The sequence below is a fragment of the Aptenodytes forsteri genome, unplaced genomic scaffold (genome assembly GCF_000699145.1).
Source record: "Aptenodytes forsteri isolate BGI_AS27 unplaced genomic scaffold, ASM69914v1 Scaffold119, whole genome shotgun sequence".
Classification (NCBI taxonomy): Eukaryota; Metazoa; Chordata; class Aves; order Sphenisciformes; family Spheniscidae; genus Aptenodytes; species Aptenodytes forsteri.
Genome location: NW_008796165.1, coordinates 12,536,157 through 12,550,362, shown reverse-complemented (window position 1 = coordinate 12,550,362; position 14,206 = coordinate 12,536,157). Strand labels below are relative to the sequence as shown.

The 14,206-nt window shown below is 38.8% G+C and overlaps 1 protein-coding gene across 1 annotated transcript in view; it reads right to left on the bottom strand.

Moving 5' to 3' along the window:
* PATJ (PATJ, crumbs cell polarity complex component) overlaps positions 1-14,206 on the bottom strand; it is a 155,416-nt gene that overhangs the window by 88,539 nt on the left and 52,671 nt on the right. Inside the window, exons 19-26 of the mRNA XM_019474145.1 lie at positions 12,944-13,315; positions 11,700-11,820; positions 10,420-10,576; positions 9,091-9,162; positions 8,046-8,223; positions 7,014-7,124; positions 5,488-5,565; positions 2,267-2,384 (exon numbers count right to left, since the gene is read on the bottom strand). Of these exons, the coding sequence (XP_019329690.1) occupies positions 2,267-2,384; positions 5,488-5,565; positions 7,014-7,124; positions 8,046-8,223; positions 9,091-9,162; positions 10,420-10,576; positions 11,700-11,820; positions 12,944-13,315 (1,207 nt within the window). The remainder of the gene's footprint in view (positions 1-2,266; positions 2,385-5,487; positions 5,566-7,013; positions 7,125-8,045; positions 8,224-9,090; positions 9,163-10,419; positions 10,577-11,699; positions 11,821-12,943; positions 13,316-14,206) is intronic.

Below are 14,206 nucleotides of genomic sequence, written 5' to 3'. Positions count from 1 at the left end.
GGCTGCCAGGGCACACTGCTGACTCCTCTTGAGCCTGCTGTCGACCAGCACCCCAGATCCTTTTCTGCAGGGCTGCTCTCCAGCCACCCCTCTCCCAATTTATACTTGTGCCCGGTGTTATTCCATCCCACGTGCAGAATGCGGCATTTGGACTTGTTAAATTTTATCCCATTAATCATAGCCCAATGCTCCAATCTATCTAGATCCCTCTGCAAGGCCCTCAAGAGAATCAACAGCACCTCCCAGTTTGGTATCATCAGCAAACTTGCTAATGGTGCATTCAACTCCTGCATCCAGATCGTTGATAAATATATTGAACAGAACCGGCCCTAGAATTGAACCCTGAGGAACACTGCTGGTGACTGGTCACCAGCCAGATGCAGCCCCATTCACTACAACACTTTGAGCTCTGCCCTTCAGCCAGTTCTTCACCCAGCGCGCTGTAAACCCGCTCATCTCACAGTTGGACAACTTGTCCAGAAGGATGCTGTGAGGGAGAGATTCATCTGAGTAGGTCTGCCTGCTGCTGCCAAATCTGGTAGGATTGATGAATTTAATATCAGAAGTAGCTTTACCTTTTCAGTTACTAGACTCAGCTGGCAATATCATTAGGGGTGGCAGAACAGCTAAAAAAAGACCAAGCCCATCAATAAGAAATTATTTCTGTGCAAAGTATTAACTTAGGTCTAGCAAGCACTCAGATTGAGGCATATCCTAATTAGATAACTCAGGTGTCAGGCTAGTTATCAAACGTATCCTTTAACTAGGAATTATAACTTTAATAACAAGCTGAAATCAGTTTGCTACAATTGGAGGTTTACAGAGTTGGTCTGAAAGCACAAGATACATTCAATCCAACATCCAGACAGTCTGCAGTCAAATGCTCCTCCTGACTACCACTCCCCAACAAAAATACTAAAAAGCCTTCTTGTGGTTACTATGTGGCATACTTCAAACAGATGAGGTGACAAACTCAGTAAGGGAGAGTTCTGGAAAAATCTCAGTTGGTTAAAGAACTCGCGGCTTTCCCTTAAAAGCAACAGAGGAAGAGCTGAACACCCTGCTTCTGTGCCCCCATTACTGTTTCCATGAGAACAAGCTTCCAAAATCCTTCTCGTCTCCACCAAAGCAGCCCTAAAAGTGACAAACCAACCAAACTCATTAATTATCTCAGCTTCAATGGCATGCCATTGCCAAGGAAATAAGCAAGAGCAGCTGGAAGAGCTTTCCCACCAGCAGGCCCCAACTTAGGAGCTTCCACTCTGAATGGGAGCCATGGTCACTTCAAGGTCAAAAGCTACAAAGGCATCTCTCTGCTTTGGCTTACCCACAACTAGGGCAAACAAAAACCTCTCGAAGACAAAAGATGATGAGAAAAATCACTGTAGCAAAAAAACCCAAGCCAAACCCCAACAAAAACCCCACATCTATGCTAATTTGGTACAAGAGAGTGTAAAGAGAAAAAAAATAAAAGGTAACTAATTTTAGAAAATAATTTAGGACTCCTAGCTGCAATTTTAGTATTCCTAAATATTTTTATTGGAAGACAAGCTATGGATAGTAATATTCCATTTATCCACAGTTGGAATTAACAAAGCAGTATGCTGGAATCAAAGTCATGCTGCCAGAAGCTCTCAAGTTGCACTGCATCCTACTCTTTAGGTCCCTACTCTTCTACAGAGTGCAAATCGTCATAATTCATTGCAAAACCCAGAACTGGACAATTGCAGAACCTTTCCCATAAAAGCTGCTACAAAAAAAGGGGATCCTTTGTTTCAGTAGAGTACTGAGACAATAAATCAGCAGATTTTTCTTTTTAGAGGAATTTTTTTTGCTTGAAAAGCATTGTCTGAAACCAACTGCAGGCTTTTCTGGACAAGGACTATGCACCAGTGGTTCTCAACCTATGCCTGCTCAACTACCACTGCAATTACAACAGTAAAGCGCAACATCTGTCTTTCACTGCTGACATCACTGCCAAAGTAAGTGCTCTAGCTATTGCTTAGACATTTTTAGGCTGAAAGTAAACAGAGCCCTTCCTACATCTCTTCAGAAGAGCTGAGCTGGGAAGGAGCTTGGCTGGGAAGAGACGACTATCTGAGTTACAAACCAGTAGCCCTTGGTAAGAACAAGTTTGAGGATGAGACGCTATTGCCCCACTGAACACTACTTCCCATAATACAAGCAATAAATGGCAGATATGTTTATCACAACCTGACTGTGTTCCATAAATGTAATCTGACGTAATGATTGTGGCATGACTCACTCTCTGCACAAGCATCCTCATTCTCCTCTTCATCCACGTTAGCTTCCTCTGCACGCAGTCTTTCAAGTGCTCTATAAGGAGGTGGCAATTTCATTGGAGGTGGAGCCCCGTATTTTCTCTAATGGATTCAAAGAAAAATAGTTACATGTTTTGTAACCTCCACGCACAAGAAAAAAAAAATCCTGTTGTCTACTGTACATGTACATACACAGCACTTAATTACATTGCTAAATTCTGCAGCATAGGCTTTTTATGCAAGAAATCAGAACAAGAAGTGACACTGAACATCAAAAAAAACCCCAATTGTGCACGTACCTTTACCTGTTGAAAAAATACTTGCGTATCATCATAAACAGGAAAGTGTGAATGTTAATCAAGGGTTAAAAATAAACATTAAATTATAACCCATTTCTCATTAGAGACAACAAAAAATTGTCTGGTACTGATAAAAGTCAAACTTTTAAACACAAAATAAGAACTCAATCTTCTTAGTGCATCTACGAATATTTAAACATAACAGTTCATCTATATTTTGGCTTAAATTTAAAAAGGAATTTGAATTATAACTTACGATAAAATTCTATTACCTCACATAAATACAGGCAGCTCCTATAATGATGCATATAGCGGCGCATAGCAGGCATAAAGAATAGGCTCCGAATCTAATGAAAACAGGCGCTTGTTTGCCCGAGCAACTGTTTTTATAGCTCTGAGTAACTGGATCGTGCCTTAGCTTGCTACATGATTTCACCAAATTATGTTCAACTGTATCCCATGCAACCCCACTACTAATAGCAGGATGCACTTTAGAAAGGGAACACTGAATATGATATGCCATTAGAGCAACCAGAATGCCCATAATTAATTTCTTCTATAGCTGGGAATTACGGCTCAACACCCAAACATCAAACCCAGAATAAAATTTTTCACTGTGTACAATGAAAGCTGAACCTGCATATGGATTTCTAAAATCTTGAGGCTAAATTTGCATAGAATAGTCTAACTAGCAAACGGCAATGCAAGCTACGTAGAAAATTTTGTGAGATAAGATATACATCATCCCATCCATTTAAAAAACATTACAGGAAAGTGCTGCATTGAAGACAGCATAACAATAATAAATGAAATTAATTCAGTCCAATAGTAGTAAGAGTGTATACTAAGAGCACTTGGAAAGGCGACAGCTGTTTCCCCAAAGTATACAATACACCAAATATGCTTCCCACTTTTTGCTTGATGCCAACACAGGTAGAACTGTGCAAAATCCAGAAGATCCAGGAAGCGTGAGAGGACTCACATTCTACATTACCGAGCAGGTAAAGATGGAAAACCTGCAGCCCCACTTTCACCTGCCTATGACAAATCAGTAGTATCACTATAGTTTAGTAATAGCTCATAGTCTAAATGTTGACCCTTTGGCTTTTTAAGACCTTAAACATTTGTTAGAAAGTCTGTGTGAAATTACACGAGACACCTAAGCTTATCCAGCAGTTTGCTATGGCTCAGAAGGACAAGCTTCTCTCATCCCTCCTGACCTGGTGAAAAGCCAGAGGAGTAAATTGTGCCAGAGAACTCCATTACATCGTGTTTTTGTATTAACACAGCTCTTTCCAGCACAGAGGCAAAAGCTCAGTTTACATAGCCAACCAGCAAAATAACGTTAATATCTCGTTTGTCCACAAGAAGCTCAATTGTTTTAAGTGGTTTTATATAAATTACTTCAAGTGATCATTTTTAAACAAACAGATCAATCGAGGAGGATAAACACCAACAAATCAGAGAAAACCTTCAGTATTGAAAAGATAATTCATCATATAGGAAAAGGCAGATTTTCCAGCTGGATGTGGCTGCTTTCAAGCCAAACTCTTTTGTGACACTTCGAAGACTGGACTAGAAGTATCACTGATTCCCCACAGGGATGCGGACTAGTAATCCACTAATAGCAACTCTTTCCAACTCAGAGATGCCCCTACTGTAGCACAGTATGACTGCTTTGTGAATCAATGTTCAAAGCTAAAAAGGAGCTACATATTTATGCACTGAAGCTCTTCTACATTCCACCCACCAGTTTACAGCACCAGTGGCTGAAAAAGGTTTGAAAAACATTAGGCTCCCTCTTTAACCTCCGAACACTATAGAATGCAACACACTGTGGAGTCCTAGAGATTAAAGGCAGCACACTGCAAGAGGATGAGTGCTTTTGAGATCAGAAATATAGATAACAAAACTAAGAAAAGGAGATTGTAACTGCTTCATTGTAAGTATTATCTACTGGCATGAAAGCATGACTTCAACACCTTTCTTGATTTTTTTCAATAACTGAGCCTCATAGCTTCTGTATCTGACAGGATCTGAAAGGAGTTTTACAAAAACTTTTGGAGGCAAGAGGACCTTCTCAGTTATCCACCACACACCAGACTACTGAGTAGGATCAAATGAAAAGTTTGTCGTATTTGTAGGTGGCATGTTAAACTGCACCGGGCAAAAGTTATTGTCTGCACTAATTCTGTCTCTGCTCCTCCAGTTCTGACACCCTCAAAGTACCTGACCTACATTCATGAGTCAGCACAGTTCCCACAGTTTAAAATACCTAGGCCATTAGAGCAATCTGGCTGGGAATGAGAAACTAAATTTTTCCCTTATTGCAGAGATTAAAAGAAATCCACTGGTTTAGACCAAACAGATTTTTTTCTCTTTTAAATCTGCTGTGAAGTTACTTGAAGGTTACTGTGCAGTAATTGCTTCACAATTAGCTGGCCAGCTGCAGATTACTCGGTCATTTCCTTATTTTACACAGCAATGGGAAACGTAGGAAACTTAGCTGATTTAATTATCCTGTGACATGATTTTACTGAATTTCAGCCAGCCTCACATTAAGGATATCATTTGTGTACATGTTATTATTTCTCTGTTTCTACTGAACAAAGAGAATCAATTTGCCTCCACGTGGAGCAAAGCAGGTACTTCCAGAAAGATGCCAGTGAAGAGCTGCAGTAAGTACAGGGTTCCAGCACCCAGGGGAGACCCAAAGAACATTTGTCTGAAGCCTGCCTTGTATTTGGCAGAAATTTGGCAAAAATTACTTGAATCAAAGATACTTCAACAAAACACTTCAAATTTCATTTCAGACTTCAGGGGGGGCTTATCATAGAGTTATAATGCATGCTATTATACCACTTCATTTAGTAAAACTTGGGTATAGCATTGAATGGAATAAATACCTTTTCACTCTTATTTTCTTTGTCTGCATCCTGATCTTCGCTGACTTTGATTCCCTTAGGCTGTACGGCAGAAACCACCTGAAAAACAATATATATATTACACACATTAGAAAGAGCATTATAGCCGCAAAACAAACATCCAAAAGCTAGGTAATGACAACAATAAAGCTACCCAGTGCACTCTTCATTTTGCTCCATGTAGAAGGGCATTGCAGTGCAGTCTTTAAATTACATTCTTTTACTGAATTTACAACATTCGCTACTTTTTTTAGTGCTTACTGTTTGATATCTAGCCCCATCTCTTCATTTAATTAAACATTACTCTGAAGTCAACAATATAGATGTACATCCTTGATACAGAGCTCAGTATGGACTCCTGAAGTGTCAGTTCTTAACTATTCAGATAAAGACCAGTGTCCATGCACACAGGCACCTAATAAAAGAGAGCATATTTAGCCTCCACATAATATTCCTCCATGCTGTTCTTTATTCTTTCAAAATGTAACATATTCCCACTCCTCTGGCAGCACCTTATTTCAGTGAACGGGAGTTGGGACTGCGCAGCACTGCTGAAAGTCTGTGAATGTCCAATTTCCTACAGCCTACATTTCAAAGCAAAGCAACTCAAATTTCAAGTTATCTGTCCTTCCCTTGATCTCTCTAAAGTGACTAGGAAAGTTAGGGTCAGAGATGCAGATGAACACTTGAATGCTCTGACAGTTTTTTTGGATCTTTTCTGTGAAAAAGCCGATACAGAAAGGGAGCCAACTCGGTTACCATCACTGTGATTTTTGCCATCACTGCTTGAGCACCTTCCCAGCGTAGTTGGTGAAAGTCTTAACAGATTTTGAAAGACTCCCTGGAGCACTGGAAAAATAATGGACACAGTTGTGCCAGATTTGTCTACAATTGTCAAAGGGGTCTCCTCAGGTCTACTAATCCACCAAAATTCTCAATTAAATTGTCAGACTATACCGAAAGTACATAGAAGTCTTGGGGGTTTTGGTGTGTATTTCAAAGCAGGCAGAATTGTATGCCTTTTCTTACTAAGTCATTAAAAGGTTTCTTGCCTTGGCCTTGCAGATGAGGAGGCGTCTAAACCTTGAAATTTAACTTGTTCCCAAATAACTACTTCAGGTCCCTTTGATTACATATTTTACACAGAGTTGCTAGTGTGAATCTGGCTAATTTTAATTACACTTTTGTTCCTTTGGATAACAGAGTATATTTTTAGATAATGAAATATGAACAAATTAAAGTACACAGGGCCAGACTCAATTACACAGGTGGGAGAACTGAAGTAAAACCTAGTCAACAGATTTACATCTACTTGATTTACATCAGAGAAACAAGGTTTCAAATCAGGCCAGACAAGTAATCAATCAATCACATGGTCTATAAGCAGAAACTCTGACAGAAAGGATGGACACGAAAATTGATGGAACTTGCTGAAAGAAATTTAGCCAAGTTTAAAATGAGTATTACACATTTATTAAGTTTTGGAATAAAAATAGAAATAAACTTACTTTTGGTATGTTAGACAAACCCTGAACCACAAACACGACAGGATTTCCTGCATTCTTGATAGCTTCTACTGCTTCCTCGTGTGTGGCATTTTGTAGGTCTATCCCAGAAACCTTACAAACAATGTTTATTTTTACTAGGGAGCTTGTTTTTGGCACAGAGTCATTACAAGAGATCACACACATTTGCAGAAGATTTAGCGCATCTGAGGAAGGTATCAAAAGCAGTCAAGAGAAATTATTTTTAAAGTATATTTCCATGACGGTTTAAGGAAAAGTATATTACTTAGTATTCATAATTAAAAGATGGCCATATGTTCCCCAAAACAATCCTTCTAGATAAAAACATAAGGAATAAGATTGTCAAAGAATGCTAGATATAATGGTAGGTATAATACAATTCTTTCAGATTTTACCTGTTTGTGAACTAAACCTGACTTGAAACAATTTTTCAAAACTTCACACACAACCCTAAAGCACATACAAGAATTGCACTATCAGCTTGAGAACCCAGATTCAGTAGTATTCATTTGGACAAAAATGAGTAAAAAAAATCAACACACAGAGCCAGAGATGAGAGCCAGGAATGGCTCTCCCCCCTACGGCACCTGCCAGAATCAAGGATTTCCCCCAAATAGTAGTTAATCAGACTGTTAACTATTCCAAATTGACACACACAAAATAACAGACCAATTTCAGTATGAAGAGTCTGTTCTTCTATATGTTATAACTTATGCTTATAAAGGTATGCTATAACTTATTATTCATTTATATGGGAAGAAGGCACTCTCATTTTCTCATTTCCCCATCAGATACCAGGACCTATCTTTTCTTATAGAGGAGAATGTTAAAAGGGCTCCATAGTCAGACCTTAAAAAAAGAAAAGACGACATCAGGGGTTTCTTTTGGTTTTCAAAACACAGTGTCATCAATACTTCATGAAGTAGTGGCAGTATTTTGTCCCTTTCTCCTCTCAAAGCTGTTTGAGCCAATCTTTGTTTCGTAGAATGAAAAGGTAGGTTTATCTGCATTTACCTCAAGTATTTTATCTCCAGTTTTTAAAGCCCTTGTTCTTCCTGCTGGGCTGTCTTCCAAAACTTGTTTGATAAAGATCCCTTTAAGTTCTTCTCCATTCTTCAGGCGCTTTATGACAGTTTGTCCACCAACAATACTGATTCCAAGAGACACATGAGGGTCTCTAAAGATCTCAACACTGAAAAAATATATGTGGTAGTTTAACAGCTTGAAACAGTTTTTTAAACTATAAATGCAAAACCTTAAATAAATGTAAGCCTCTAGTCTTTCAAGAAGATTTAATAGAGTAAAGGGATGAGAGCATTCTTAGGCTTCTGGCTTTGACAGAGGCGGCTTTTTACCCTCAGTATACCTCACCCGACAAAAAGAACAAAATTCTGCTGCCAACCCATGCCCACTGCTCTTCCAAAAGGCTTTTATTTCAGAGAAAGTCAGGGTAAAACAGGCAGGTCTTCAAGTAAACACCCATCCTCTTTCAGTTTGAGCAAATTGTCTGGAAATGGCAAATACTACAAGTGGTATGCTAGACAAATAATAAAACAAAGCTTTTCATACAACCTTCTGAACACCAACTTCAGTGTATCAGATGCATATTAATCAGCTTAAGCAGAAATTTTCTGATCATATTTTACTTAGGACCATAAAAACAATTCACCTAAAAATGTTAACAATACAACAAGGATGTGGCTAAAACTTGGCTTGGCAATTTGGAATTCTGCCATTAAGTTTAGCAGGGAACCCATGGAAAAGGAGACAGCAGCACTATGTGCATTGTTCACACCTAATAGTTATTAAATGAGCAAGAACTTGCAGGTCATCCACAACGTAAACCTGCCAAGCTTTCCCAAGTCAGCTGTATAAATAGAAGGCATAATTCTGTTGAACATCTGTTAAAAATTCACTGTATCTAAGAAAGCCCAAGGTACACAAGTACCTTAAAGTTATTGGCAGAGGAGGGGAGAAAAAAACCCCACGAGCACTAATTGGGCTCACAGAAAAAGACATAAGGTAAATGGGAAGAAATAATGTAATCATATGAACATACGTCCGTGGTGGTCCCCAGTGGCTGAAGTTTGGAGTTTCTTCTCCTTCTCCTTCTTCTCTCTCAGGTAATTCACTAATTGGGGGTAGAGGGAGAGGAGGAATAAAAAAGGCATCACCCATACCAGGTTGCAATTCCTTGCATATTTTGTATCTGGCAATGAGACAGCAACGCCTTCTCACACTGTCCAGTTTAAACCAAATGTGCAGAGTCAACAGACTAGACAGGAATTTTTGTATTTAGGTTTAAATGTACTTAAGGAATGCTCTAGAAATAAACATGATGGGCAGACCAAATTTATAAGCTGCTCTGTGATATATAAATCTGCACTGCATTTACTCATTCAAAATGACTATTTAAGCAATTAACATTTACTTTCTGATGAATATGCTGTGATTCTTATAGAGGGATATAAACATAATAAAACCAGTCTAGCTGACCAGAAAGCAGATCATGATGCAACTGGGAGAACAGACCCAGTGTGTTCCATTAAACACCCCAGAACAGGGTGTTAATTAAACTTTTATAGTATATGTGACTCACCTATTCACAGAATAGGAATGGAAGTATGGAATTGCATGCCCCCACAGAAAGGTTGAAACAATACATCCTTGCACACATTTTCTGTAGATCCCAAGAGCTGTAAATGCTACTCTTAAACTGCAAAAAGGAAGTAGGATGTTGTGCTGGAGAAATAATCCCCTCACCCTATTGTTCAGCTGCTTTCCCTCTGAGGGAAGATTACATTAGGGAAGTACTGAGGATTTGAATCAACAGGCCCCAAAAGCAGATCCACTACCCACTCACCCAAAAGCGGTGGGGAAAGAATGGGACACTTGACAGATGTGGCAAATATCTATTAACTAGTGCCAGCTCAAGGTTTCTCAGCACCACTGGCAAGACTAAAATTTCTTGTACAGGCCTGAGAGCCATGGCTGAACTGCTCTTCCCAAAAGGAAGAACAAAGGAAAGGGAAAACCAAGAGGACGGAGCTATGATAAGGAGCTAAGGGGAGAGCTCCTTAAGCAGTAATGACCAATGCTGCCGGTAAAGGCCACATCCATACTCCCTTCACTGTGGAGTAAGTGAAGTAGGTGGCAGAGCCATTCACACTTTTCTGTCCCAGTACTCAGGGGAGGAAACATGGGAAGTAAGGAGTCAATTCGATTGTAAGGCAAAATTCAGCTCCTTGGACAAAAGTCATAGAACTGGCCATCTATGTATGTCTTACTGTTTCACACAGCTGTTGATGATTAGTCAGCTAAGTAAAGCAAGAAGACAGTTAAGATCACTAATTGAAAATCTTCCAAAAATGGAAATCTTTCTCCATACCTGCACAATGCTGTTCTAGGCTGAGCTAAGGTGGTTACTCTCCCAGATTCTGGGTTCTTGGAAAAAACATACTCCTCTCCTCTTAGTTCTTCCTTTTCAATACCTTCCAGATCAACAGCAAGCGCAGGTCCTTTAGAATCAATCCAAAGCTTTGTACCTGAAGAAAAGGTGTAGATGTGAACTTTTGCTTTTTCTGTCCCTGCATCTACCAGTTATCACCCTTGGAAATAAACCCCTTAGCTCACCATGTTCCAAATCTGGATGTTGTGTGATGATCAAGAGGCTTAGAGATACAGAACATTTATTTTTGAAGGAAATTTAAACCACACTAAACACTTTTTTATAGCACCTTGCTTCTAATGTACATGCAGTCAAGTAACAACTGGAAACGCCAAATCTTTGTGGAACTGAGACATGCTTAGGTACAACTTACATGACAGATGCTTCTCACAAAAACACACTTGAAATAGTGAATCCATCCTTTACGCAGGGAGAACTGTGCAAAGCCCTGCTCCAGCATGGAACCCCATCACACCGGGGAAGACTGATGTCATTTTGGTGACATAAGTATCAACATTAATTGAACCACTGGAGCTCCTTGCAAGAATCATCAGTCTGCCACTGTAGCTTACACAGTGTGTGCTGTACAAGATGCAGGTGACAAAGAAAGGAAACAACCCAAACTCCTTTCTCCCAACCAGTGAGTGCTATCTCAGGCAGATTGATAAATTTATTTCCCTGATGAGCTACCAAATTCTAGCCATCCCTCTCTGGCCACCTGACAAGAAGAAACTTTGCTCCTGAGCACAGATTATAAAACCAAGATATGGGGCAATTATCTAACATAGAGTTCACTTGCAAATTTTGATTGTGGTAAAGTTACCTCCAGAGCCTGTCACTTTTTTTTTTTTTTAAGTGCAAAAATCTATAAAATCAGCAATCAAAAGTGACTGAGACAAATTCATGACAGAAATTAGAGGCATGAGCTATTTTACTAGTGCATGGAGTCCTACTGGGGACATTAGCTACACAAAAGAAAGTGATTCTCCACAGGCAGGACAAAGCTGCAGGCACTTTCAATATCACTTGTGACAACTGTGGGTAAAGATTTGGAGGAAGAAGCAAGATCATGAAGCTGAAACCTATTTAAAGCCAGACTGTCTTGAGCCTGCAGAATTCTTCATTTGAATATTTTATCATTTGAAAGAATTTGTGTTTTGGTATAAAATCTAAATTTGTACATATGAAATTGTAAGATAAAGAAAAAACTTCTTACAAACCTAAATCCATCTTGTTTTTTGCTCCTGACTGGGTAGTTTCAGTATCAAATATGTCTTTTTGGTAGCCACTGTGTGCTGTGGTTCCAGAAGATAGTGAACTTATACTAGCATTTTCTTCACACTTCACAGAGGAGGAAAAAAGTAAAGTTAGAAAGCAATGGTATCAACTTATACAGGGGTATTTGACATGAACATTGATTTTTACAGCAAACATTCACATTTTCTCAACTACATTAATATTTATTCAGATAACAGTGAAATACTAATTGCTCATTTATGCATTATATTAAGAAGAGGCATGAAAAACGTTATGTGCTATTGCAATATAAAGCAACTGTATCTTTCTACTTGCCTGTAATCCAGACAATAAGTTCTTTACTCTTGCTCATTTGTTGTTTTTAAGTAACAAATGTATAAATTTAACATTGGGCAGTCTGGTATAAAACTGTCACTAGAAGCTGCATTTTAGCCTGTTTATGTACATAGTGCATAAGGGGACAAGCCAAACAAAACCTGAAATTCTCTGTAACTGTGATATTAAATCCTTTTCCACTTCAGTTTTTTCACATAAAAGCATACATCTCGGAAGCTGGTGCATGGAAGGCTGCATGCTTTTTTGTTTGGCAAGTGAATGAACAAAGACTCAGAAAAAAATAATTCTCAGAATACTTGAGGAGGACACATAAATAAGAGTTTCACAATTTACCTGAAGCTCTGTCTCCTTCTACTCCTTCATTCACCAGTATGCTTGTTACAATTGCTTCCGCCATATCATTTTTTGCTCAACTGCACTATCATCTGGCTCAAGAAACTGATTTGGATTAAAAATAATGAGGAAAAGAGGGAGCTCCTTTCACTGACATTGCTGCTGAAGCCCCTGGACTATTAAAACCATGAAGTGACATTCTGCTGTTACTGACATGCACTATATTAGAACAGCTTGCAAAAAAGAACTGAGCCCACAAGTCAGACATGGGAAAGAAGACTCAAGTACATGATGCCTGTAAATACACCAACCACAGCATGTATCTCATTTGAGCAGTTAAATATACAGACACTAAATAACCAAAAGAACCTTCCAAAATGTACAAAAGGATAGACTGGTATCCGTTAGAGGTACCCAGATCTCATCTAGTAATTAAAACACTAGAAAGACTCCTTACAGAGTTTAGGTCTGTAATTTGCCTTGAGGTATGGGTCCCACGGTCAGGGTACAGCACTGAGACCAACAGAGCACTCCTTACCATTTGATCTTTATAGAATGGATATTCCAGGGACTGTTTTGGACTTAAGTTAACACTGGACCTTAAGTCTCGTATTTCAGTAGTCTCAAGTTGCTTTGCCCATCGTTCTGTATTGAGGTTCCTCTCTGAAGTTGCCTTCTGTCCACATGATGCATTATATTTCAGGAAGTCTGAATCTTCTTCATACTCATCATCCACCAACATTTCCTGTTCTTCATCCATTTCTTCTGTTCTGGGTTTCAGAAATTCATGCATCTCCCAGGATTCCTTCTCATACTCACTGTCATTTTGAGAAAGCTGAAATGACCTTCCCAAGTCCAAACTTGGTTCATCAACAAGATCTTCTTTAAAAGGTGTTTCATCTCTGAAACCCTGCATAAAACATTACAGGAATATAGATTTTACATTATGTTTCTTGCTAACTCTTTTAAAACTATGTTTTATGTTAGGCCCATATTAAAAGTACATCCTGATTTTTAAAGTGAAAATCTTTGACCTTTTGCATTTTCTAAAAGAAAATACACTCTCTGACTTATGATTTTAACACCAAAAGTAGACATTGCAATCTTTTTTTAAATATAAAGAAATATAAGTTGCACAGCTTAGATATTGCTGCAGCCATTCAGAATAATCAACCTGAACTGAAGTTAGAGAATGAGAATTATTAAATAACACTAAAAAACCTACAGGAAAAAGTATATATAAATCCAGCTAAAGTATCTCTGTGCTCCAGACTTATCTGCTATCGCTTTATGAATGCAGGTTTGTTTCTTACAATACCATCAGCTAAATAAAAAACAGCCTGAGTTTGCTTATGCAACAGTATCAGCAATAAAAAAAAACCAACCCACAAACCAAAAGCTTGGTTTGTCCCTCCCTTGGGTATTCCATACAATATTTTAACCTGGGGGAGAGGGGATGTGGATGACCCACATCCTAAAAATAAAAAAATAAAAAAAAAATAAAAGGACGTAATTGACTGTTCATTATCTAATACCCTTACTGTTTTAAAGAGAAGAGTGCTCAACTTTCTGCTGAATTCAAACCACAGAGCAACAAACCAAAAAAACAAACAACAAAACCAAAAGAAAAGGTACTAAAACCCACTCTGAAAGATCTTGCTCAACAGTTCTTTTTCTGGGATTTGTCGCATGCCATCCCAATTTCCAATGCTCCGTGCTTCTCCTAAACTGAATGGGGTGCTCATGGAGTGAGTCTGCACAGGCGTTTCTGAAATTTTACACCTTGCACCACTACCAGAAA